At 49.4% G+C, this 22628-nt stretch overlaps 1 protein-coding gene across 1 annotated transcript in view; it reads right to left on the bottom strand.

Moving 5' to 3' along the window:
• LOC138457973 (IgGFc-binding protein-like) overlaps positions 1-22628 on the bottom strand; it is a 344303-nt gene that overhangs the window by 273526 nt on the left and 48149 nt on the right. Inside the window, exons 3-4 of the mRNA XM_069607205.1 lie at positions 17617-17763; positions 4056-4324 (exon numbers count right to left, since the gene is read on the bottom strand). Coding sequence (XP_069463306.1) covers positions 4056-4324; positions 17617-17763 — 416 coding nt within the window. The remainder of the gene's footprint in view (positions 1-4055; positions 4325-17616; positions 17764-22628) is intronic.

Here is a 22628-nt window from a genome sequence, read left to right as displayed (position 1 = left end):
TTTAACACAATCTGATTTGATGTCTGGGGCCGACTCCTCTCCTGAATCCTTGTCTCACCCCCTATCACCCTCAAAGTGCAGGGCACAGCCCCTTGCAGTACCCATCAACTCGCCCTCATTCTCTGGGTGCTGCCTGCTTCTGGAGCCCCTTCACGCTCTCTGTGAGCCACGTGCCTAAATGAACTTCTATGTAGACAGCCTCCCATAGATGGGTCCCCTGCATTGACTTCAAACCAATCTCCAAGTGGCTGGCTCAAGCGTTCAGCGCCCACACCTGACATGGGGGCAAGCATGCGCTTTGCCAGCTTGAATCCCAGCCTGCTGCAAGGCGCCTTTCAATCATCCCAGGTCGATACATTGAGGGCCATTAAGTTCGGCGATAGTAATGTGAGCGCTGTTAGCACATGCGTACGATTGTAAGTCTCCCCTCACCCGCACAGCATGATGGGAGCACAGCCTATACACTCTGGAGGTCGACCTCCTTCCAATGATTCCGATTTCACTTTCTTCTTCAGTTGCACAACCTCCGCAGGGGTCATGATCGCTCGGGGTAATGACCCTTCACCAACCAATAGCCCTCGGCTTTACCTCTGGGGCGGGGCATTATCATGTGATGATGGCCCTCTCCCTCAGTCCATAAGGCTTCACTATTACAGTTTATGTTATTTGGCATTCATATAGTGCTCTATTTATCATTGCTGTGACCTCAAAGCGCATAGACGTATGTGGAATCCAGCATGAAGCGCTGTAGAAACAATCCGAAAGGATTATGAATTTAATCTCCAGCTTCAATATTTGACAAAACCCTCCTTAGAGAGCCAGCAGGAAGGAACTTGAAGTAGACCAGTCACCTGCTAGTTTTTACGTTTGGCCAAAAGACGGGGCTATGCTGGGGTCCCCAACCGCAATCAGAGCCCCCCCCTACACTTTTAACATGCTTCCTCTGTCACTGTTTTGAATACGTGAATCCCTCAACGACTACCAACTACCAATAACTGCCAAGAAAACCTTTGTTTTATTAAAATTCATCTTCATCCATTCTAAGAGAAGACACTTTCAAAGGGTTTAAATGTTAGCAGCAACGTGGGGAACATAAGTTTCAGTTTTTAGATGATGGGCTGAGAGTGGAAGCGTAAACCCTCTGCTGTTTAAATGGGGAAAGCTGTGCCAGGCGTTTGACAATCAGGGCGAGGCAGTTACCCTCAGAACTTCAGTGAACCTTTTGGGAGAGGACGTTAATAATTCAAAGCCTAATTCGGAAGTCACTTCATATTGTTGGACGCGAAAATACTTCCATGATCAAAATGTTAGGAGTAAACCACGTTCGTAACAAAACAAGCATTGGCAATGCCAACAGTTTGGGCTTTTGTGTAGCCATGGGAAAGGCGCTTGCCAGGCACAGCCGTAGTGGTATTAGCTGACCATTGATGGCAACAGGTGTAAAATGGTGCAGGTACCTGGGCATCTAGTAGCAGTGCCTGGTAAATGCCTAATACTTCTACACAAGCCAAAACGGTGGCTTTGCCAATGCTTGTTTTTAACAGGACTTCAGCGAAGGAGCTCATAGTGCTTGTAAATCTTTTGGCTGAAGGCAGACCTGGGTAAGACATTTGTATTACACAAGTAGTGTGTTTACACCTTCAATTAAGTCATTGGGCCTCATTAGAAGTTTGGTGGTAGCCTTGCCGGTAAAACGTTGATAACGGTTCCAGTGCGTCTGACATGCTGTGCTTGCGGGTGCCTTTCTGCCCGCCAGGTCCGACCGGAGAGGAGGGGCAGGAACTGGGTGGGAAAGGCCATAGGGATTAGCATGGCAGTGGGCAGACAATGGATGGGCACATTTTCCCCAAACAACACCTTCAAGCTGTGTCTCCCTCCTCATATGCCATCTCTCCCTATCTGTACTTGAACGCAAATAGTTCCGGCTCACAGGTGGCGCTAAAGGCCACCTAATAGCACAAAGTAAAAAAAATGAAGCAATTGTTAGCTGAAAAGAGACAGGTTGGAGTCTCCCGCCTTCTTTTCGGCAAGTCCTGGTACAAAATGGAAGAAAAAGTAGACAAAGGATTTATAAATTCCAATCTGGCCACAGCAAGTGATGGGGTGACACCAAGAGATGTTTAGGGAAAAGGGAAAATAAAATCGGCTTTAAGAATATTTATGAAACCCCACGGCTGGAAGTACGATTTTTAAACTGTCTGGCTTCCCGCTACCTAGTTTTTCAAAGTTCTTTTGAGCCTTTCCTGAATTTAAAACACCCGGGAGAGCCTTAACTGAAGCACTGTGACTGAAGTAAGCACTAAAGCCATATTTATGGGCTGGGAAACTCTGACGTGCAGGGTTCAATCATGTGTCCGCAGTACGTGACCTGTCTTACAAGGATAGCCAATTTTGATGTCTTTTTGTCTTTTTAAGGTATGTTTTATTTAACTGTGACTACTGGTTAGATATACTGAACACACAAAGATCGTTCCCCCTTTAATAGAAGGTTTATTTTGTAATAGATTGAAAAGGTGTCTGCTTGAATGCTTATCTGACTTAAAGCACTGTGTACGCTTTCCCGCACACGCTCTCCCTTTACCAGAAGAAAACGTACATCTGTACTTTCTCAGCACATACTGTTGCTGGACGAAATATCGCCAGATAACTGCACGATGCTGGAGGTAAATCCTACACTTTAATGCCAAAAATCAGAGTGTTTCCTGCAGCGGAATATCTGCGGTAAATATGTGAGAGTCCTATGGCTCCAAAAATAGGGACAACACGTACCATACCACCGCTTAGAATCCAGTGGTAAGTCCATGGGACCGAGGGGCAGTAACAGTAACCAACTTTGGTGGTAAATTCGCTGATTTACCACCAAACTACAGCCAGACTTGTGATGAGGCCCATAGTGTTTCAGCCACGTTGGCCACCACCTGGGTTTGACTCTGCCCCGACGCTATCTCTCACTCCCTGGGAAAAAAATGGTGCTGGATCAAGAATTAAATTGCCACCCCTGCAGCTGAGTTGATGGAAGGCCACAGCAGAGCTCCTCAAGCTTGCCCATGCCATGCGATTTTATTCTTTGCATGGCATGGGCAAGCTTCTTTGCATTTTGGAACTTGTAGTTTTGCTTCTCGTATTTTACATTCAGGACTATACACCTCCGAATTCAAAGAGAAAAGTAGGACCAGATGAACTCCGCATGCCTGGCACGGGGGAATCTGATATTGCCTCTCGGGTAAGATGAAGTCCCAATAAGGCCGTAACATGTCCGGGCATGCTTGTGCTCTCATGCAGAAGAAATGTGGTCAAGCAGTTTGGCTGGGACGGCCCCTTTTTTTGGTGGGACCAAGCCTGATTTGCATATGGTCTTTCCCCTTTTGTAATGGCTTGGCAGGCGAAGAACGATTGTCTGGAAGGTTGCCCAGAGCAATTTCCAGAGGTTTAAGATTAAGTCTAATCCTTCCCATCATCACCTCTTTTTTTTGCTATATTCAGACAAGGAAGGCATTCCTTCTCCGTCCTGGCACCCAGGCTGTAGAATACACACCCTGAGGACCTCAGGAACCCAAAAGACTACAGTGACATTAAAAAAAAACAGAAACCCCCATCTATTCCTATTATCTTCTCTTTGCACTGCCTGGGCTATACACAACTACGAACCTGGTGGCGAAAGTATGCGCTCAGAGAGACTCTAACAACAAAAGGGTTAGTAAAGAGGACCTGTAAACAGAAACTGTAGGTCAGCCTAACAAACAGAATAATGCATGGCTATGGCGAGTATAGTCGTGGTCCTCCTCGGACCAGAAGCGTAGACAGGGTAGGGCCTGAGCGGCACGTACAGATGTTAATGTCACTGCGGTGGACCCAACTACATTAGCTTCAGGCCTCACTTGTTAGACAATCCTGGCTACGCCTCTGCCTCGGATCAGCAAATACTCCCCATTCATCACTAACCGACTGTACGGACATTTGTATATCCTGTCATTGCGCAACCGAATATGGCGGCATGTATCTGACATGCTACAGTGAAGCGCGTCATTACGCTGTGGGAGTTGCATACGACTCACCTGAATGGGGCTCAGAGGGCTGGGGGGTATGGTCACTGATCCCCTTATCCAGGAGGTGCTCTGAGGGCCTTGCACACTCCATATCTTCACTTGGCCGGTGGAGTTCTTCACCAGAACGTTTAGTTGACTAGGTAGGACTTGGTCCAAACCGTACATGTGATAGTAGAACTGGACGCAGATGTCGGACGGTGCCACAAAGGTGGGACTCTCCAGCTTAATCGACTGTCCATTCTTGAAGCCACCCGACTCGAGGTGGAGGTAATATCCCTCTGCAATAGAAACAAGAGTTAGGGTGCGAAGGTTTATGCACAGCGCACCCAGAGATCACCCGTTGAGCCATGTCATGTGGGTGATGAGCTACAGACCGGGACATGTTAGCGTACATCACTTTTCATTCTGCTCATTGGAGTTTCCACTTTTTCCGATTATACCCTCTTCCCCTCACACATTCTACTGGCAAACTAGAAATCTCCAATAAACATTTATTTATGTCACAAGAATCATTCCAACTCTCTGAGATGGTGCAAGGGTTTTTGCTGAAGTTTTAATTGGCCCTAGGGACGTCCATCTCTCTCTCTCTCTCTCTCTCTCCCTCTCTCTCGTCTTTTAATGAACCTCTTGCTTAGCCCAGGGATCCTTAAATCCCGGGTTAGTGCTAATGACTGATGACCACTACTGTCTAAAATCTGGTATATGCTGGAGATGAAAAGCAGAAAGCTGGACTCCCTCGGGGACTTCCTAACTTCCCCTACTCTATCCAGGTGTTAGTGATTTACTGGGCTAAGGGATTCTGCCTTACAAACACTCTGTGGGATTCAGGCTTCTTCTAGCACACTCACTCTTGCATCTCCCTGCTCTAAAATCTGGCGTACGCTAGAGATGAAAAGCTAAAAGCTGGATGTCTCAACTCCCTCAGGGACTTCCTAACTGCCCCTACTCTATCCAGGTGTTAGTGATTTACTGGGCTAAGGGATTCTGCCTTACAAACACTCTGTGGGATTCAGGCTTCTTCTAACACACTCAATCTTGCATCTCCCTGCTCTACTCTTTCCTCTTGACTGCTCGTCTCACTCTGACCACTCTGCTGTCCCTTCAATGTTTTCACTCCTCCTATGTATTGTATCCACCCTTTGCTTGTGGTGCCACTTTCCAGAAATGCTTGGGGTTCATTGGTAGATTCTATTGAGCCACTTGGCAGCAATGCTCGAGCGGCATTGGTCGCTTCGGTGGAGCCACTTGGCAGCAATGCTCGAGCGGCATTGGTAGCTTCTATGGAGCCACTTGGCAGCAATTGGGTTGCATTGGTAGCTTCGGTGGAGTCACCTGGCAGCAATGCTCGAGCGGCATTGGTAGCTTCGGTGGAGCCACTTGGCAGCAATGCTTGGGTTGCATTGGTAGCTTCGGTAGAGTCATCTGGCAGCAATGCTCGAGCGGCATTGGTAGCTTCTATGGAGCCACTTGGCAGCAATGCTTTAGTTGCATTGGTAGCTTCTATGGAGCCACTTGGCAGAAATGCTCGAGCAGCATTGGTAGCTTCGGTGGAGCCACTTGGCAGCAATGCTTGGGTTGCATTGGTAACTTCGGTGGAGTCACCTAGCAGCAATGCTCGAGCGGCATTGGTAGCTTCGGTGGAGCCACTTGGCAGCAATGCTTGAATTGCATTTGTAGCTTCGGCGGAGTCACCTGGTAGCAATGCTCGAGCGGCATTGGTAGCTTCGGTGGAGCCACTTGGCAGCAATGCTCGAGCGGCATTGGTAGCTTCTATGGAGCTACTTGGCAGCAATGCTTGGGTTGCATTGGTAGCTTCGGTGGAGTCACCTGGCAGCAATGCTCGAGCGGCATTGGTAGCTTCGGTGGAGCCACTTGGCAGCAATGCTTGGGTTGCATTGGTAGCTTTGGTGGAGTCACCTGGCAGCAATGCTCGAGCGGCATTGGTAGCTTCTATGGAGCCACTTGGCAGCAATGCTTTAGTTGCATTGGTAGCTTCTATGGAGCCACTTGGCAGCAATGCTCGAGCGGCATTGGTAGCTTCGGTGGAGCCACTTGGCAGTAATGCTTGGGTTGCATTTGTAGCTTCGGTGTAGTCACCTGGTAGCAATGCTCGAGCGGCATTGGTAGCTTCGGTGGAGCCACTTGGCAGCAATGCTTGGGTTGCATTGGTAGCTTCAGTAGAGCCACTTGGCAGCAATGCTTGAGTGGCATTGGTAGCTTCTATGGAGCCACTTGGCAGCAATGCTTTAGTTGCATTGGTAGCTTCGGTGGAGCCACTTGGCAGCAATGCTCGAGCGGCATTGGTAGCTTCGGTGGAGCCACTTGGCAGCAATGCTTGGGTTGCATTTGTAGCTTCGGTGGAGTCACCTGGTAGCAATGCTCGAGCGGCATTGGTAGCTTCTATGGAGCCACTTGGCAGCAATGCTTGGGTTGCATTGGTAGCTTCGGTGGAGTCACCTGGCAGCAATGCTCGAGCGGCATTGGTAGCTTCGGTGGAGCCACTTGGCAGCAATGCTTGGGTTGCATTGGTAGCTTTGGTGGAGTCACCTGGCAGCAATGCTCGAGCGGCATTGGTAGCTTCTATGGAGCCACCTGGCAGCAATGCTTTAGTTGCATTGGTAGCTTCGGTGGAGTCACCTAGCACCAATGCTTGAGCGGCATTGGTCGCTTCGGTGGAGCCACTTGGCAGCAATGCTTGAATTGCATTTGTAGCTTCGGTGGAGTCACCTGGTAGCAATGCTCGAGCGGCATTGGTAGCTTCGGTGGAGCCACTTGGCAGCAATGCTTGGGTTGCATTGGTAGCTTCAGTAGAGCCACTTGGCAGCAATGCTTGAGTGGCATTGGTAGCTTCTATGGAGCCACTTGGCAGCAATGCTCGAGGGGCATTCGTAGCTTCGGTGGAGCCACTTGGCAGCAATGCTTGGGTTGCATTGGGAGCTTCAGTAGAGCCACTTGGCAGCAATGCTTGAGTTTCACTGGTAGCTTCTGTGGACTTACCGGACAGCAATGCTTGAGTTTCATTGCTAGCTTTTGGCCACAATGCTTTGGTTACATTAATAGCCTCTGTGGAGCCACTTGGCAGCAACGCTTGAGTTGCAATGGTAGCATCTATGGAGCTACTTGGTCGGAATGCTTGAGTTGCATTGATAGCTGCTGGGAGACACTTTGCAACAACACTTGAGTTAAATTGGTAGTTTACGTGGAGCCACTTGGCAGCAATGCTTTAGTTGCATTGGTAGATTATATGGAGCACCTTGGCAGCAATGCTTGAGTTGCACTGTTAGCAGCTGAGGAGCCACTTGGCAGCAATGCTTGAGTTGCATTGTAAGGAGCCGAGGAGCCACTTGGAAGGAATGCTTGAGTTGCATTGATGGCGGCTGAGGATCCACTTGGCAGGAATGCTTGAGTTGCATTGATAGCAGTGAGGAGCCACTTTGCAGCAATGCTTTAGTTGCATTGCTAGATTCTATGGAGCCACTTGGCAGCAATGCTTGAGTTGCAATGGTAGCTTCTGTGGAGGCTCTTGGCAGCAATGATCGATGGCAATGGTAGCTTCAGTGTAGCCACTTGGTAGGAATGCTCTAGTTGCATTGATACCAGCTGAGAAGCCACTTGGCAGCAATGCTTAAGTTGCACTGTTAGCAGCTGAGGAGCCACTTGGCAGCAATGCTTGAGTTGCATTGATAGCGGTTGAGGAGCCACTTGGTAGCAATGATTGAGTTGCATTGATAGCGGGCGAGGAGCCACTTGGCAGCAATGATTGAGTTGCATTGTTAGCAGCTGAGGAGCCACTTGGCAGCAATGCTTTGGTTGCATTGATAGCGACTGAGGAACCATTCAACAGCAATGCTTGATTTGCATTGATAGCAGCTAAGAAGCCACTTGGCAGCGATGCTTTAGTTGCATTGATAGCAGCAGAGGAGCCACTTGGTAGCAATGCTTCAGTTGCATTGTAAGCAGCCGAGGAGCCACTTGGTAGGAATGCTTGAGTTGCATTGATAGCGGCTGAGAAGCCACTTGGCAGCAATGCTTGAGTTGCATTGTAAGCAGCCGAGGAGCCACTTGGCAGAAATGCTTAAGTTGCACTGTTAGCAGCTGAGGAGCCACTTGGCAGGAATGCTTCAGTTGCATTGATAGTGGCTGAGGAGCCACTTGGCAGCAATGCTTGAGTTGCATTGATAGCGGCTGAGAAGCCCCTTGGCAGAAATGCTTAAGTTGCACTGTTAGCAGCTGAGGAGCCACTTGGTAGGAATGCTTGAGTTGTATTAATAGCGGCTGAGGAGCCACTTGGCAGCAATGCTTGAGCTGCTTTGATAGCGGCTAAGGAGCCACTTGGCAGCAATGCTTAAGGTGCATTGATAACAGCTGAGGAGCCACTTGGCAGCAATGCCTGAGTTGCAATGATAGCGGCTGAGCAGCCACTTGGCAGCAATGATTGATGGCAATGGTAGCTTCTGTGTAGCCACTTGGTAGGAATGCTCTAGTTGCATTGATACTGGCTAAGAAGCCACTTGGCAGCAATGCTTGAGTTGCATTGATAGCGGCTGAGAAGCCACTTGGCAACAATGCTTAAGTTGCACTGTTAGCAGCTGAGGAGCCACTTGGCAGCAATGCTTGAGTTGCATTGATAGCGGTTGAGGAGCCACTTGGCAGCAATGATTGAGTTGCATTGATAGCGGCCGAGGAGCCACTTGGCAGCAATGATTGAGTTGCATTGTTAGCAGCTGAGGAGCCACTTGGCAGCAATGCTTTGGTTGCATTGATAGCGACTGAGGAGCCATTCAACAGCAATGCTTGATTTGCATTGATAGCAGCTAAGAAGCCACTTGGCAGCGATGCTTTAGTTGCATTGATAGCAGCAGAGGAGCCACTTGGTAGCAATGCTTCAGTTGCATTGTAGGCAGCCGAGGAGCCACTTGGTAGGAATGCTTGAGTTGCATTGATAGCGGCTGAGAAGCCACTTGGCAGCAATGATTGAGTTGCATTGATAGCGGCCGAGGAGCCACTTGGCAGCAATGATTGAGTTGCATTGTTAGCAGCTGAGGAGCCACTTGGCAGCAATGCTTTGGTTGCATTGATAGCGGCTGAGGAGCCATTCAACAGCAATGCTTGATTTGCATTGATAGCAGCTAAGAAGCCACTTCGCAGCGATGCTTTAGTTGCATTGATAGCGGCCGAGGAGCCACTTGGTAGCAATGCTTCAGTTGCATTGTAAGCAGCTGAGGAGCCACTTGGTAGGAATGCTTGAGTTACATTGATAGCGGCTGAAGAGCCACTTGGCAGCAATGCTTGAGCTGCATTGATAGCGGCTGAGAAACCACTTGGCAGGAATGCTTTGGTTGCATTAATAGCAGCTAAGAAGCCACTTGGCAGCAATGCTTGAGTTGCAATGGTAGCTTCTGTGTAGCCACTTGGTAGGAATGCTCTAGTTGCATTGATACTGGCTGAGAAGCCACTTGGCAGCAATGCTTGAGTTACATTGATAACGGCTGAGGAGCCACTTGGCAGCAATGCTTGAGCTGCATTGATAGTGGCTGAGAAGCCATTTGGCAGGAATGCTTCAGTTGCAATGATAGCGGCAGAGGAGCCGCTTGGCAGCAATGCTTTAGTTGCATTGATAGCAGCTGAGAAGCCACTTGGCAGGAATGCTTCAGTTGCATTGATAGAGGCTGAGGAGCCACTTGGCAGCAATGCTTGAGTTGCAATGGTAGCTTCTGTGTAGCCACTTGGTAGGAATGCTCTAGTTGCATTGATACTGGCTGAGAAGCCACTTGGCAGCAATGCTTGAGTTACATTGATAACGGCTGAGGAGCCACTTGGCAGCAATGCTTGAGCTGCATTGATAGTGGCTGAGAAGCCACTTGGCAGGAATGCTTCAGTTGCAATGATAGCGGCAGAGGTGCCGCTTGGCAGCAATGCTTTAGTTGCATTGATAGCAGCTGAGGAGCCATTCAACAGCAATGCTTGAGCTGCATTGATAGCAGCTGAGAAGCCACTTGGCAGGAATGCTTCAGTTGCATTGATAGAGGCTGAGGAGCCACTTGGCAGCAATGCTTGAGTTGCATTGATATTGGCTGAGAAGCCCCTTGGCAGCAATGCTTAAGTTGCACTGTAGCAGCTGAGGAGCCACTTGGTAGGAATACTTGAGTGGCATTGATAGTGGCTGAGGAGCCACTTGGCAGCAATGCTTGAGCTGCATTTATAGCAGCTGAGAAGCCACTTGGCAGGAATGCTTCAGTTGCATTGATAGTGGCTGAGGAGCCACTTGGCAGCAATGCTTGAGTTGCATTGATAGCGGCTGAGAAGCCCCTTGGCAGAAATGCTTAAGTTGCACTGTTAGCAGCTGAGGAGCCACTTGGTAGGAATGCTTGAGTTGCATTGATAGCGGCTGAGGAGCCACTTGGCAGCAATGCTTGAGCTGCTTTGATAGCGGCTGAGGAGCCACTTGGCAGCAATGCTTGAGTTGCATTGACAGCAGCTGAGGAGCCACTTGGCAGCAATGCTTTAGTTGCATTGGTATATTCTATGGAGCCACTTGGCAGCAATGCTTAAGTTGCAATAGTAGCTTCTGTGTAGCCACTTGGTAGGAATGCTCTAGTTGCATTGATACCGGCTAAGAAGCCACGTGGCAGCAATGCTTGAGTTGCACTGTTAGCAGCTGAGGAGCCACTTGGCAGCAATGCTTGAGTTGCATTGATAGCGGCTGAGGAGCCACTTGGCAGCAATGATTGAATTGCATTGATAGCGGCTGTGGAGCCACTTGGCAGCAATGATTGAGTTGCATTGTTAGCAGCTGAGGAGCCACTTGTCAGCAAGTAGCTCCTCAGCTTTGGTTGCATTAACAGCGGCTGAGGAGCCATTCAACAGCAATGCTTGATTTGCATTGATAGCAGCTAAGAATCCACTTGGCAGCGATGCTTTAGTTGCATTGATAGCGGCTGAGGAGCCACTTGGCAGCAATGCTTGAGTTGCATTGTAAGCAGCCGAGGAGCGACTTGATAGGAATGCTTGAGTTGCATTGATAGCGGCTGAGGAGCCACTTGGCCGCAATGCTTGAGTTGCATTAATAGCAGCTAAGAAGACACTTGGCAGCAATGCTTTAGTTGCATTGGTAGATTCTATCGAGCCAATTGGCAGCAATGCTTGAGTTGCAATGGTAGCTTCTGTGTAGCCACTTGGTAGGAATGCTCTAGTTGCATTGATACCGGCTGAGGAGCCACTTGGCAGCAATGCTTGAGTTACATTGATAGCAGCTGAGGAGCCACTTGGCAGCAATGCTTGAGCTGCATTGATCGTGGCTGAGAAGCCACTTGGCAGCAATGCTTGAGCTGCATTGATAGCGGCTGAGAAGCCACTTGGCAGCAATGCTTGAGCTGCATTGATAGTGGCTGAGGAGATACTTGGCAGCAATGCTTCAGTTGCAATGATAGCAGCTGAGCAGCCACTTGGCAGCAATGCTGGAGCTGCATTGATAGCGGCTGAGAAGCCACTTGGCAGGAATGCTTCAGTTGCAATGATAGCGGCTTAGGAGCCACTTGGTGCTTTAGTTGCATTGATAGGAGCTGAGGAGCCATTCAACAGCAATGCTTGAGCTGCATGGATATCGGCTGAGAAGCCACTTGGTAGGAATGCTTCAGTTGCATTGATAGCGGCTGAGGAGCCACTTGGCAGCAATGCTTGAGTTGCACTGTAGCAGCTGAGAAGCCACTTGGCAGCAATGCTTAAGTTGCACTGTTAGCAGCTGAGGAGCCAATTGGTAGGAATGCTTGAGTTGCATTGATAGCGGCTGAGAAGCCACTTGGCAGCAATGCTTGAGCAGCATTGATAGCGGCTGAGAAGCCACTTGGCAGCAATGCTTGAGCTGCATTGATAGTGGCTGAGGAGCCACTTGGCAGCAATGCTTCAGTTGCAATGATAGCGGCTGAGCAGCCGCTTGGCAGCAATGCTTGAGCTGCATTGATAGCGGCTGAGAAGCCACTTGGCAGCAATGCTTGAGCTGCATTGATAGCGACTGAGGAGCCACTTGGCAGCAATGCTTGAGCTGCAATGATAGCAGCTGAGCGGCCACTTGGCAGAAATGCTTGAGCTGCATTGATAGCGGCTGAGAAGCCACTTGGCAGCAATACTTGAGCTGTATTAATAGCGGCTGAGAAGCCACTTGGCAGCAATGCTTGAGCTGCATTGATAGCGGCTGAGAAGCCACTTGGCAGCAATGCTTGAGTTTCATTGATAGCGGCAGAGGAGCCACTTGGCAGCAATGCTTGAGCTGCATTGATAGCGGCTGAGGAGCCACTTGACAGCAATGCTTGAGCTGCATCGATAGCGGCTGAGGAGCCACTTGCCAGGAATGCTTCAGTTGCATTGATAGCAGCTGAGGAGCCACTTGGCAGTAATGCTTGAGCTGCATTGATAGCGGCTGAGCAGCCACTTGGCAGCAATGCTTGAGCTGCATTGATAGCGGCTGAGGAGCCACTTGCCAGGAATGCTTCAGTTGCATTGATAGCGGCTGAGGAGCCACTTGGCAGCAATGCTTGAGCTGCATTGATAGCGGCTGAGGAGCCACTTGGCAGCAATGCTTGAGCTGCATTGATAGCGGCTGAACAGACACTTGCCAGGAATGCTTCAGTTGCATTGATAGCGGCTGAGGAGCCACTTGGCAGCAATGCTTGAGCTGCATTGATAGCGGCTGAGCAGCCACTTGGCAGCAATGCTTGAGCTGCATTGATAGCGGCTGAGGAGCCACTTGGCAGCAATGCTTGAGCTGCATTGATAGCGGCTGAGCAGCCACTTGGCAGCAATGCTTGAGCTGCATTGATAGCGGCTGAGGAGCCACTTGCCAGGAATGCTTCAGTTGCATTGATAGCGGCTGAGGAGCCACTTGGCAGCAATGCTTGAGCTGCATTGATAGCGGCTGAGGAGCCACTTGGCAGCAATGCTTGAGCTGCATTGATAGCGGCTGAACAGACACTTGCCAGGAATGCTTCAGTTGCATTGATAGCGGCTGAGGAGCCACTTGGCAGCAATGCTTGAGCTGCATTGATAGCGGCTGAGCAGCCACTTGGCAGCAATGCTTGAGCTGCATTGATAGCGGCTGAGGAGCCACTTGGCAGCAATGCTTGAGCTGCATTGATAGCGGCTGAATAGCCACTTGGCAGCAATGCTTGAGCTGCATTGATAGCGGCTGAGGAGCCACTTGCCAGGAATGCTTCAGTTGCATTGATAGCGGCTGAGGAGCCACTTGGCAGCAATGCTTGAGCTGCATTAATAGCGGCTGAGGAGCCACTTGGCAGCAATGCTTGAGCTGCATTGATAGCGGCTGAACAGACACTTGCCAGGAATGCTTCAGTTGCATTGATAGCGGCTGAGGAGCCACTTGGCAGCAATGCTTGAGCTGCATTGATAGCGGCTGAGCAGCCACTTGGCAGCAATGCTTGAGCTGCATTGATAGCAGCTGAGGAGCCACTTGGCAGCAATGCTTGAGCTGCATTGATAGCGGCTGAACAGCCACTTGGCAGCAATGCTTGAGCTGCATTGATAGCGGCTGAGGAGCCACTTGCCAGGAATGCTTCAGTTGCATTGATAGCGGCTGAGGAGCCACTTGGCAGCAATGCTTGAGCTGCATTGATAGCGGCTGAGGAGCCACTTGCCAGGAATGCTTCAGTTGCATTGATAGCGGCTGAGGAGCCACTTGGCAGCAATGCTTGAGCTGCATTGATAGCGGCTGAACAGACACTTGCCAGGAATGCTTCAGTTGCATTGATAGCGGCTGAGGAGCCACTTGGCAGCAATGCTTGAGCTGCATTGATAGCGGCTGAGCAGCCACTTGGCAGCAATGCTTGAGCTGCATTGATAGCGGCTGAGGAGCCACTTGGCAGCAATGCTTGAGCTGCATTGATAGCGGCTGAGCAGCCACTTGGCAGCAATGCTTGAGCTGCATTGATAGCGGCTGAGGAGCCACTTGCCAGGAATGCTTCAGTTGCATTGATAGCGGCTGAGGAGCCACTTGGCAGCAATGCTTGAGCTGCATTGATAGCGGCTGAGGAGCCACTTGGCAGCAATGCTTGAGCTGCATTGATAGCGGCTGAACAGACACTTGCCAGGAATGCTTCAGTTGCATTGATAGCGGCTGAGGAGCCACTTGGCAGCAATGCTTGAGCAGCATTGATAGCGGCTGAGCAGCCACTTGGCAGCAATGCTTGAGCTGCATTGATAGCGGCTGAGGAGCCACTTGGCAGCAATGCTTGAGCTGCATTGATAGCGGCTGAATAGCCACTTGGCAGCAATGCTTGAGCTGCATTGATAGCGGCTGAGGAGCCACTTGCCAGGAATGCTTCAGTTGCATTGATAGCGGCTGAGGAGCCACTTGGCAGCAATGCTTGAGCTGCATTAATAGCGGCTGAGGAGCCACTTGGCAGCAATGCTTGAGCTGCATTGATAGCGGCTGAACAGACACTTGCCAGGAATGCTTCAGTTGCATTGATAGCGGCTGAGGAGCCACTTGGCAGCAATGCTTGAGCTGCATTGATAGCGGCTGAGCAGCCACTTGGCAGCAATGCTTGAGCTGCATTGATAGCAGCTGAGGAGCCACTTGGCAGCAATGCTTGAGCTGCATTGATAGCGGCTGAACAGCCACTTGGCAGCAATGCTTGAGCTGCATTGATAGCGGCTGAGGAGCCACTTGCCAGGAATGCTTCAGTTGCATTGATAGCGGCTGAGGAGCCACTTGGCAGCAATGCTTGAGCTGCATTGATAGCGGCTGAGGAGCCACTTGCCAGGAATGCTTCAGTTGCATTGATAGCGGCTGAGGAGCCACTTGGCAGCAATGCTTGAGTTGCATTGATAGCGGCTGAGGAGCCACTTGGTAGAAGTGCTTCAGTTGCAATGATACCTTCTGGGGAGCCACTTGACAGCAATGCTTGAGTTGCACATGCAGATTCTGTGGAGACACTTGGTGTCTATGCTTGAGGTGCGTTGGTAGCTTCTGCATGAGGAGATGACATGCCTGGACACTTCTTCTGCTATCTTGGTCCCAGCTTAGTAATAATAGTTTGATGTCACTAGATTAGTAATCTAGGGCCTACATGAAAGGAGAGCCAGAATGCTAAACAGCCGCAAGAATTAAGAGGAGGCGCAGAGTGGCAAAACAAAGTAGACATTTAAAGAACAAAAGAATGGAAGACAACAGACGAGAAAAGAGAAAGGGAGGTGACGACAGATATAAGGGAGGATAGAATGCGGAGAATGTAAAGAGAGGATAAAAGAAAAAAAGAGGAAAGACAGATGAAGAACGAAAAAAATGACACTAAAAGGTTCATTGTAAATGAAGTGTGAAAGAAAGCAAAAGATGGAAAGAGAAGGAAAGAGAAAATGAAGGATGTGAATATAAAATGAACTCTAGAAAGAAGAGATTAAGATGGAAAGGAGAAGAACCAAGTGTAAGGAAGGGGGAAATGAAAGGAAGCAATGGGAGGAGGAATAGATGATAAGGACAACATATAGATTATGAAAGGGTGAAACACATTGGAAAGAGACAAGTGGAAAGAGATTCACTGAATGATTTAATTTATATAGGAAAGGATACAAGTATACAATAAAGAACAGAGAGGGAATGGTGTGGCTTCTGGCTCAGTATGTCAGAAGCAGGGCTAGTGAAGGACAGTGCTGAAGTGGCTCTGTCAGAAGCGGGGCTAGTGAAGGACAGTGCTAGAGTGGCTCTGTCAGAAGCAGGGCTAGTGAAGGACAGTGCTGGAGTGGCTCTGTCAGAAGCAGGGCTAGTGAAGGACAGTGCTGGAGTGGCTCTAACAGAAGCAGGGCCAGGGAAGGACAGTGCTGGAGTGGCTCTATCAGAAGCAGGGAAGCAGAGCTATTGAAGGACAGTGCTGCAGTGACTCTGTCAGATGCAGGACTAGTGAGGGACAGTGCGGGAGTGGCTCTGTCAGAAGCAGAGCTAGTGAGAGACAGTGCTGGAGGGGCCCTATCAGAAGCGGGGCTAGTGAATGACAGTGCTGGGATGGCTCTGCCAGAAGCAGGGCTAGTGAAGGATAGTGCTGGAGTGGCTCTGTCAGAAGCAGGGCTAGTGAGAGACAGTGCTGGAGTGGCCCTATCAGAAGCGGGGCTAGTGAATGACAGTGCTGGGATGGCTCTGCCAGAAGCAGGGCTAGTGAAGGATAGTGCTGGAGTAGCTCTGTCAGAGGCAGGGCTAGTGAGGGAGAGTGCTGGAGTGGCTCTGTCAGAAGCAGGGCTAGGGAAGGACAGTGCTGGAATGGCTCTGTCAGAAGCGGGGCTAGTGAAGGACAGTACTGGAGTGGCTCTCTCAGAAGCAGGTCTAGTGATGGACAGTGCTGGAGTGGCTCTGTCAGAAGCAGGGCTAGTGAGACACAGTGCTGGAGTGGCCCTATCAGAAGCGGGGCTAGTGAATGACAGTGCTGGGGTGGCTCTGTCAGAAGCAGGGCTAGTGAAGGACAGTGCTGGAGTGGCTCTGTCAGAAGCAGGGCTAGTGAAGGACAGTGCTGGAGTGGCTCTGTCAGAAGCAGGGCTAGTGAAAGAAACTGCTGGGGTGGCTCTATCAGAAGCAGGGCTAGTGAAGGACAGTGCTGGAGTGGCCATATCAGAGGCAGTGCTTTTGAGGGACACTGCTGGAATGGCCATGTCAGAGGCAATGCTTGTGAGGGACAGTGCTGGAATGGCTCTGTCAGAGGCAAAGTTAGTGAACGACAGACTGGAAGGGATCTGTCAAAGGCAGAGCTACTGAGTGACAGTGCAGAAGTAGCTCTGTCAGAGGTAGTGCTAGTGAGTGACGGTGCTGGAATGGCTATGTGAGGGGCAGTGCTTGTGAGGGACGGTGCTGGAATGGCCATGTCAGAGGCAGTGCTTGTGAGGGACGGTGCTGGAATGGCCATGTCAGAGGCAATGTTAGTGTACAACAGACTGGAAGGGCTCTGTCAAAGGCAGAGCTACAAAGTGACAGTGCAGAAGTAGCTCTGTCAGAGGCAGTGCTTGTGAGGGACGGTGCTGGAATGGCTATCTCAGAGGCAGTGCTAGTGAGGGACGGTGCTGGAATGTCCATGTTAGAGGCAGTGCTTGTGAGGGACGGTGCTGAAATGGCCATGTAAGAGGCAGTGCTTGTGAGGGGCAGTGCTGGAATGGCCATGTCAGAGACAGTGCTTGTGAGGGATGGTGCTGGAATGGCCCTTTCAGAGGCAGTGCTAGTGAGGGACGGTGCTGAAATGGCCATGTAAGAGGCAGTGCTTGTGAGGGACGGTGCTGGAATGGCTATGTCACAGGCAGTGCTTGTGAGGGACAGTGCTGGAATGGCCATGTCAGAGGCAGTGCTTGTGAGGGACGGTGCTGGAATGGCCATGTCAGAGGGAGTGCTTGTGAGGGACGGTGCTGGAATGGTCATGTCAGTGACAGTGCTTGTGAGGGACGGTGCTGGAATGGTCATGTCAGTGACAGTGCTTGTGAGGGACGGTGCTGGAATGGCCATGTCAGAGGCAGTGCTTGTGAGGGACGGTGCTGGAATGGCCATGTCAAAGGCAATGTTAAGTGCAGGAGTAGCTCTGTGTCTCACTTCCATCGGGGTAGTCTCCTGGGGGTCCGGTGTTTTCTGTCGGAGTTGGCAGGTTGGTTCGGATCCAGTCGCCATCATCGTCCACTGATTGTGTCCAGTCACAGAAGGGTCGCTTATTGTCATTAAAATCACACTCTGTTATGGTAGCTGGAAAGTGGAAAAATAACGTACGAGTAAGTGAGTGAATAGCTTTTAATTAAAAACAACTTTAAAAACCCCTCTGAGATGAACCATAGCTCCCCATACATAGAGACAAGTTTATTATTATTGAAAGGGGTTGCCTTTGGTCTGGGGACAGTGTGATGCTATAACCAATGAGTGGTAAGATTGGCCCGAAGAAGTCTTAACAGCATGCTGGCCGACACATGCTAAACTCTCTGAAACTCCGAAACCAGGCTCATATAATATGGAATCCCAGGACTGGCATTTCATGCAGACATTCCGTAGAGAATGAGAGCAAGGACTAAAGTATGTCCATCAATCTGTGGTCAAAGTTTGGGGGATTTTGCTTGGGTCACAAAGATACTGGTGGGCCTAAAGTCCCAGGCCACTATGAGGGCTACCGCGAGTGTCCCAGGTCCCTCGATAACCCCACTTAGTTTTATTATAATTGCCTCATATGACTTAAATATACAGGTCTTTACACAAAAAATAATACATTCCATTTTTTAGATTACTTTTCACACAAAACAAACAAGCATAAAAACATAATAGTGATTCCAACTTAAATAGATGCTCATATTAAGACAAATTCATTTTCCTTAACAATTCATACAAACCCAACAGTGTTTATCTAGAACAAAAATCAGAACAAACCCCACTTTTTAATCTTGGTCAGTTTTTACTGACCCACTCTGCGTTAAACATACAGTATTAAGCCAGTGAGTGTGATCTATTCCCAATTGAGTGTAACACACAAATGAGTGTGTATGTTTCTGATCTTCATGGCCGAAAGCTTGACGAATCCGTTTTAGCCGGTGAAGAATGGCATGGCTGGAAAGGTTTGTGGTGGGGGATCTTTTGGGATCCATGAGGATACAGCAGCCCCCATCTGAGGGGTGGGAAGCAACACCATTGGTGGGAAAAACAGACCTCTCCAAACCCCCCTAAGCAGGGGCTCCCACTGACAGAAACTCACTAGTTAACAGTGGTAATATCACAGGAAGGATTCTGTGAAGAATTCATGGGCTTGGGACCACTGGATCCTACACCGGTCCAGGGTCCTCGAGAGGCCATTTTGAATGTCCATCATGCAAGGCATCACAAATAGAACGGGAACGGCGATGGCAGGTGTGGTAGATCATGCAAGGGAATTATAAGTTAGGAATGAGTATTTATGTTTTGTTATGATAATTTATACCATGCACCGCTCGCTGCCACTTGCATGGTCTCCAGGTGCTCACGTGACTCTGTAAGAAAGTGTGTGGGGTTGGTTAGTGAGGGAAGAGGGATAGGATTGACGTCGTGATCTTCTGTCGATGCGTGCAGAACCAGGAGGTACTGCCGCGTGTGTGTGTCTGCTTTCTAGGTGTGCTCTGTTGTGTGCACTGGGCCTTCTGTGTCCGGAGGGGTAGCGTCCAGTGTCTGGGTTGTTTTTTGTTTGCATTTGTGTGGTCTTGTGGCGTGGTTAACGGTGGGTGTGTGGTTTTTGTATTTTGTGTATAGTTGTGCTGGCCCTTGGCCGTGTGTAGTACATGGGAGGTATGCAAGAGGGGGAAAGGGGAAGGAGTGGTTAGTTGGTTCCTGTTTGGCTGTGGCTGTGTGGTAGTTTTGTTGTTGGTTTTTCAATCCGTATTGTCCCATGCTTGCTTTGGGTCCAGGGTATGGTTTGTGGATGTGCACGTTTTAATGCTTGTCTCTGTGAGTTGAATAGCCAGGCTTTCATTCATTTTATGAAAGTTAAGCGATCCTCTTTCCTTCGGCAGAGAGTTCCATTGATTGGCTATCACATAGGAGAATGTGGCTCCACCGCATTTCCTTTTCTCGTAGCACTTCTTTTCTATTCAGACGCCTTTGCTCGATCTCCGGTTTCAGGCTGGTTGGTAGCGGTTGATTTTAGTTTGGAGGAATTCGGCTCCTGGTCCGTGCAGTGATTTGTGGACAACACAAAGGCAGAAATGCCCTGTTCTTATAAACTAATGTCTAATATAATGGAGAAGTGCTTTCAATTATGGCAGGTGAAGGAACTGAGACCCACTGAGATGAAGAGATTTTCTAGGATCTGACTCATGTGCAGCCAGGGTTAGTACCCGGGTCACCGCTGCTTCCACAGTGAAAAGCATAGCTGCCAAGCTAATGCCACTTTCTTAGCCAATGGCACATGGCGTTAATTTCCTCCTGTATAAGCATGGCTCTAACCAAGGGTGCTGCTGGATGGAAAGTCTGGCCTGGCTGGAGGTGCTGCCCCTGAAATGGGGCCCGCGGCCACTTGGCTACTTTGCCGCTATATCACAACTCTCCAACCATCACCAGGTAAAGATTCATGAAATGTAAATGTCTAGGAAAGATGTCTATTTAATTACTGGTATTTCTCTCTTTTCTGTTTTGTTTGATATGGTTTTTGCAAGTTCTAATAGTGAACTTAACACTTTAAAATCAATGCAAAAAATGGGTAGGAATTTTGCAGCTCACCAAAAAACACTGTCCACGTCCAGTTGTTTGTTCTCTATAATTTAGGGTTTCCCTTTTTTATTTCATACATGCAAAAAGAACACAAGATACAGCCTCATTACAAGGCTGCCGGTCCAGTTACAACAGTACCGGTAAGGTTGACGGTACGGTTATATCCGGACCGGCAAATGCCGAGTTGTGCTCGGGGGTGCCGTTCATTCCACCAGGGCTGGCCTGGCGGAATGAAAGGCACCCCCGAGCAGCAAGCCTGTAGCACCGGCACGGTAATGAACCGTGCCGGTGCTACAGGCATCCCCATTCCCATTCAGCCCTGTGGGGCTCAAGTGGGAATGGGGATCTACCGGCACCCGCGAAATGGCAATTGCCAACCCGACGGGGCTGGAATACCCTGGTAATTGCCCATTCGTGGGTGCCAGATATTCTTGCCGGTTTGGCGGTAGCCTTGCCGGTTTTACCATCAAGGCTACCTCAAACCTCATAATGAGGTCCTCCAAAACAACACGTGTAAGGTCATTCAACAGTGTGAAACAACAAAGGCACCACACATCGGAAACATATTCCCAAAATATTGGTCTCTCAGTGAATACAAACAGTCCAAGCATCAAAACAAGAAAGAGAAGGGAGAAAAAAACACACCAAGTACAGCGCATGGGAAGGTGGAAATCTATGAAAGCACAGGAGACACAAGGGCTTGTGCACCAAATAGCGTACATGGGGTGGTGCCCTCAGCTCATGTGTAAATCGCCATTCATATCCAGGAATGGAACCCCAGATATCATCAAACAAGCCACCATTATGCGTATAAAAGGCTTTATTTGGGGGTCACCAGGGGTTGCGCCTGCTCTCATTTGACCTGTCATTTGACATTGATGCCAAATGACATCACTTCCTGTGATGTCATCAGAGGTCACGTGTGGTGTGATGTCACTTCTGCTACCCCAGGCACTTTGGTGAAATGACGTCACTAGCAGTTCATCGACCCAGTCATCAACACAATAGCAATGTAGGGATAACCAGCCGCGCAGGATCATCTTCCTCGCCAGTGGAGGGAGGGCTGAGAGGGCTACGACCCCAGATGTTTTGGTTGTAGGATTGAAGCTCAGGGGCTACAACCAAAAGGCTACAGCTACTCCCCCCCCCGAGTCCTGACAGTCCCGACATTAGCGTAGCCCCAGATCTTTTCCAGACCTAGCAACGCCCCGGATGTCATGCTATGTTACTGCGCCAAATAGCCACGCAGCACTGACACATGTCGGAGGCGTGTTATACCCCTGTCTGGGGAAACCAGGGAGACCGTACTCTCCTGGGAAGGAGAGCAAGCGCTAGAGTGAGGAAAACAGGAGAGGTGTGTATGCAGACAGGTTTGGAGTGGCCTATAAGCAACAGGGCAATGCCCGAACCAAAAACCACACATGCTACTGTGGGCCCGTTATTTTGGTCAAAGTGGGCTACTTCCCCATGCGGCTATTAGTTCTGACCGTTGGTGCTGAATATTCTTTAACATGCATCACTTGCATCACGTTTTATCAAAACACCTCCCCCTGGGTACTCTTCAGACAGTCTGTCTTACCATTTGCTATTGTGGGCCACTTTTTCATTGGTGCCCGAGACAATTTTATGCCCCAGTCCGAACCTGTTTGCAGAGACCTTTGGTACGGCTAAAGAAACCGGGCCTCATTACGAGTTCGGCGGTGTCCCCAGAGGACTTCACAGGAATGGGGACACGGAAGCACCAGCACCGTTGCTACCGCTGCCGGTGCTTCCGTGAAAACCATGCTTGCAGGGGTCGGAGCCCACGGCAGGTCAGACCTGCCAGGAGCAAAGGACCTTGCAGGCATACTTGTAGTCTGGCGGTCTGAATAGGGTCCCGCTATGCTACTACCGGCACCCTTATTTCCAGACGGCCAGGCTTGTAATGAGGCAAGTTGTCTTGTTAGGGCCAGCTCCCCGACCGTCTTCATCGCACACCAAGCAGCCAGTCGACTGGTTCCATTCAGCTATTGGGACCAATTTTTTCCTGATAGAGCCCACCGAAACAGGCAGATCTAAGACTGCTGTAACTACCGAGGCATACTATAAAAACTTTCAAAACAAGGGTGCGAGACAGATTGATGTATGCACCAGGTATTTTTTTGTCTGGGTAATTTCAAAGAACACAAGTTGTCGATAAATGTACATATGTGTTATTTTATTTGCACATTCAAAACACCTATTTGTTTTATTTATGTTATATTTTATATTTTGGATTCTTTTCAAAATGCTCACGTTCAAGTTGTATTGTTTGTGTTTAAAACACTTAGTTTTTACTTGTATCACAAAAAAGAAAAAACATTTTTTTGTATATATATATATATATATATACGTAAGTGTTTGCTTCAATA

Source organism: Ambystoma mexicanum, chromosome 1p (assembly GCF_040938575.1).
Source record: "Ambystoma mexicanum isolate Mex_15411 chromosome 1p, UKY_AmexF1_1, whole genome shotgun sequence".
In the NCBI taxonomy this organism is placed as follows: Eukaryota; Metazoa; Chordata; class Amphibia; order Caudata; family Ambystomatidae; genus Ambystoma; species Ambystoma mexicanum.
This window is presented reverse-complemented; position numbering and strand designations above follow the sequence as displayed.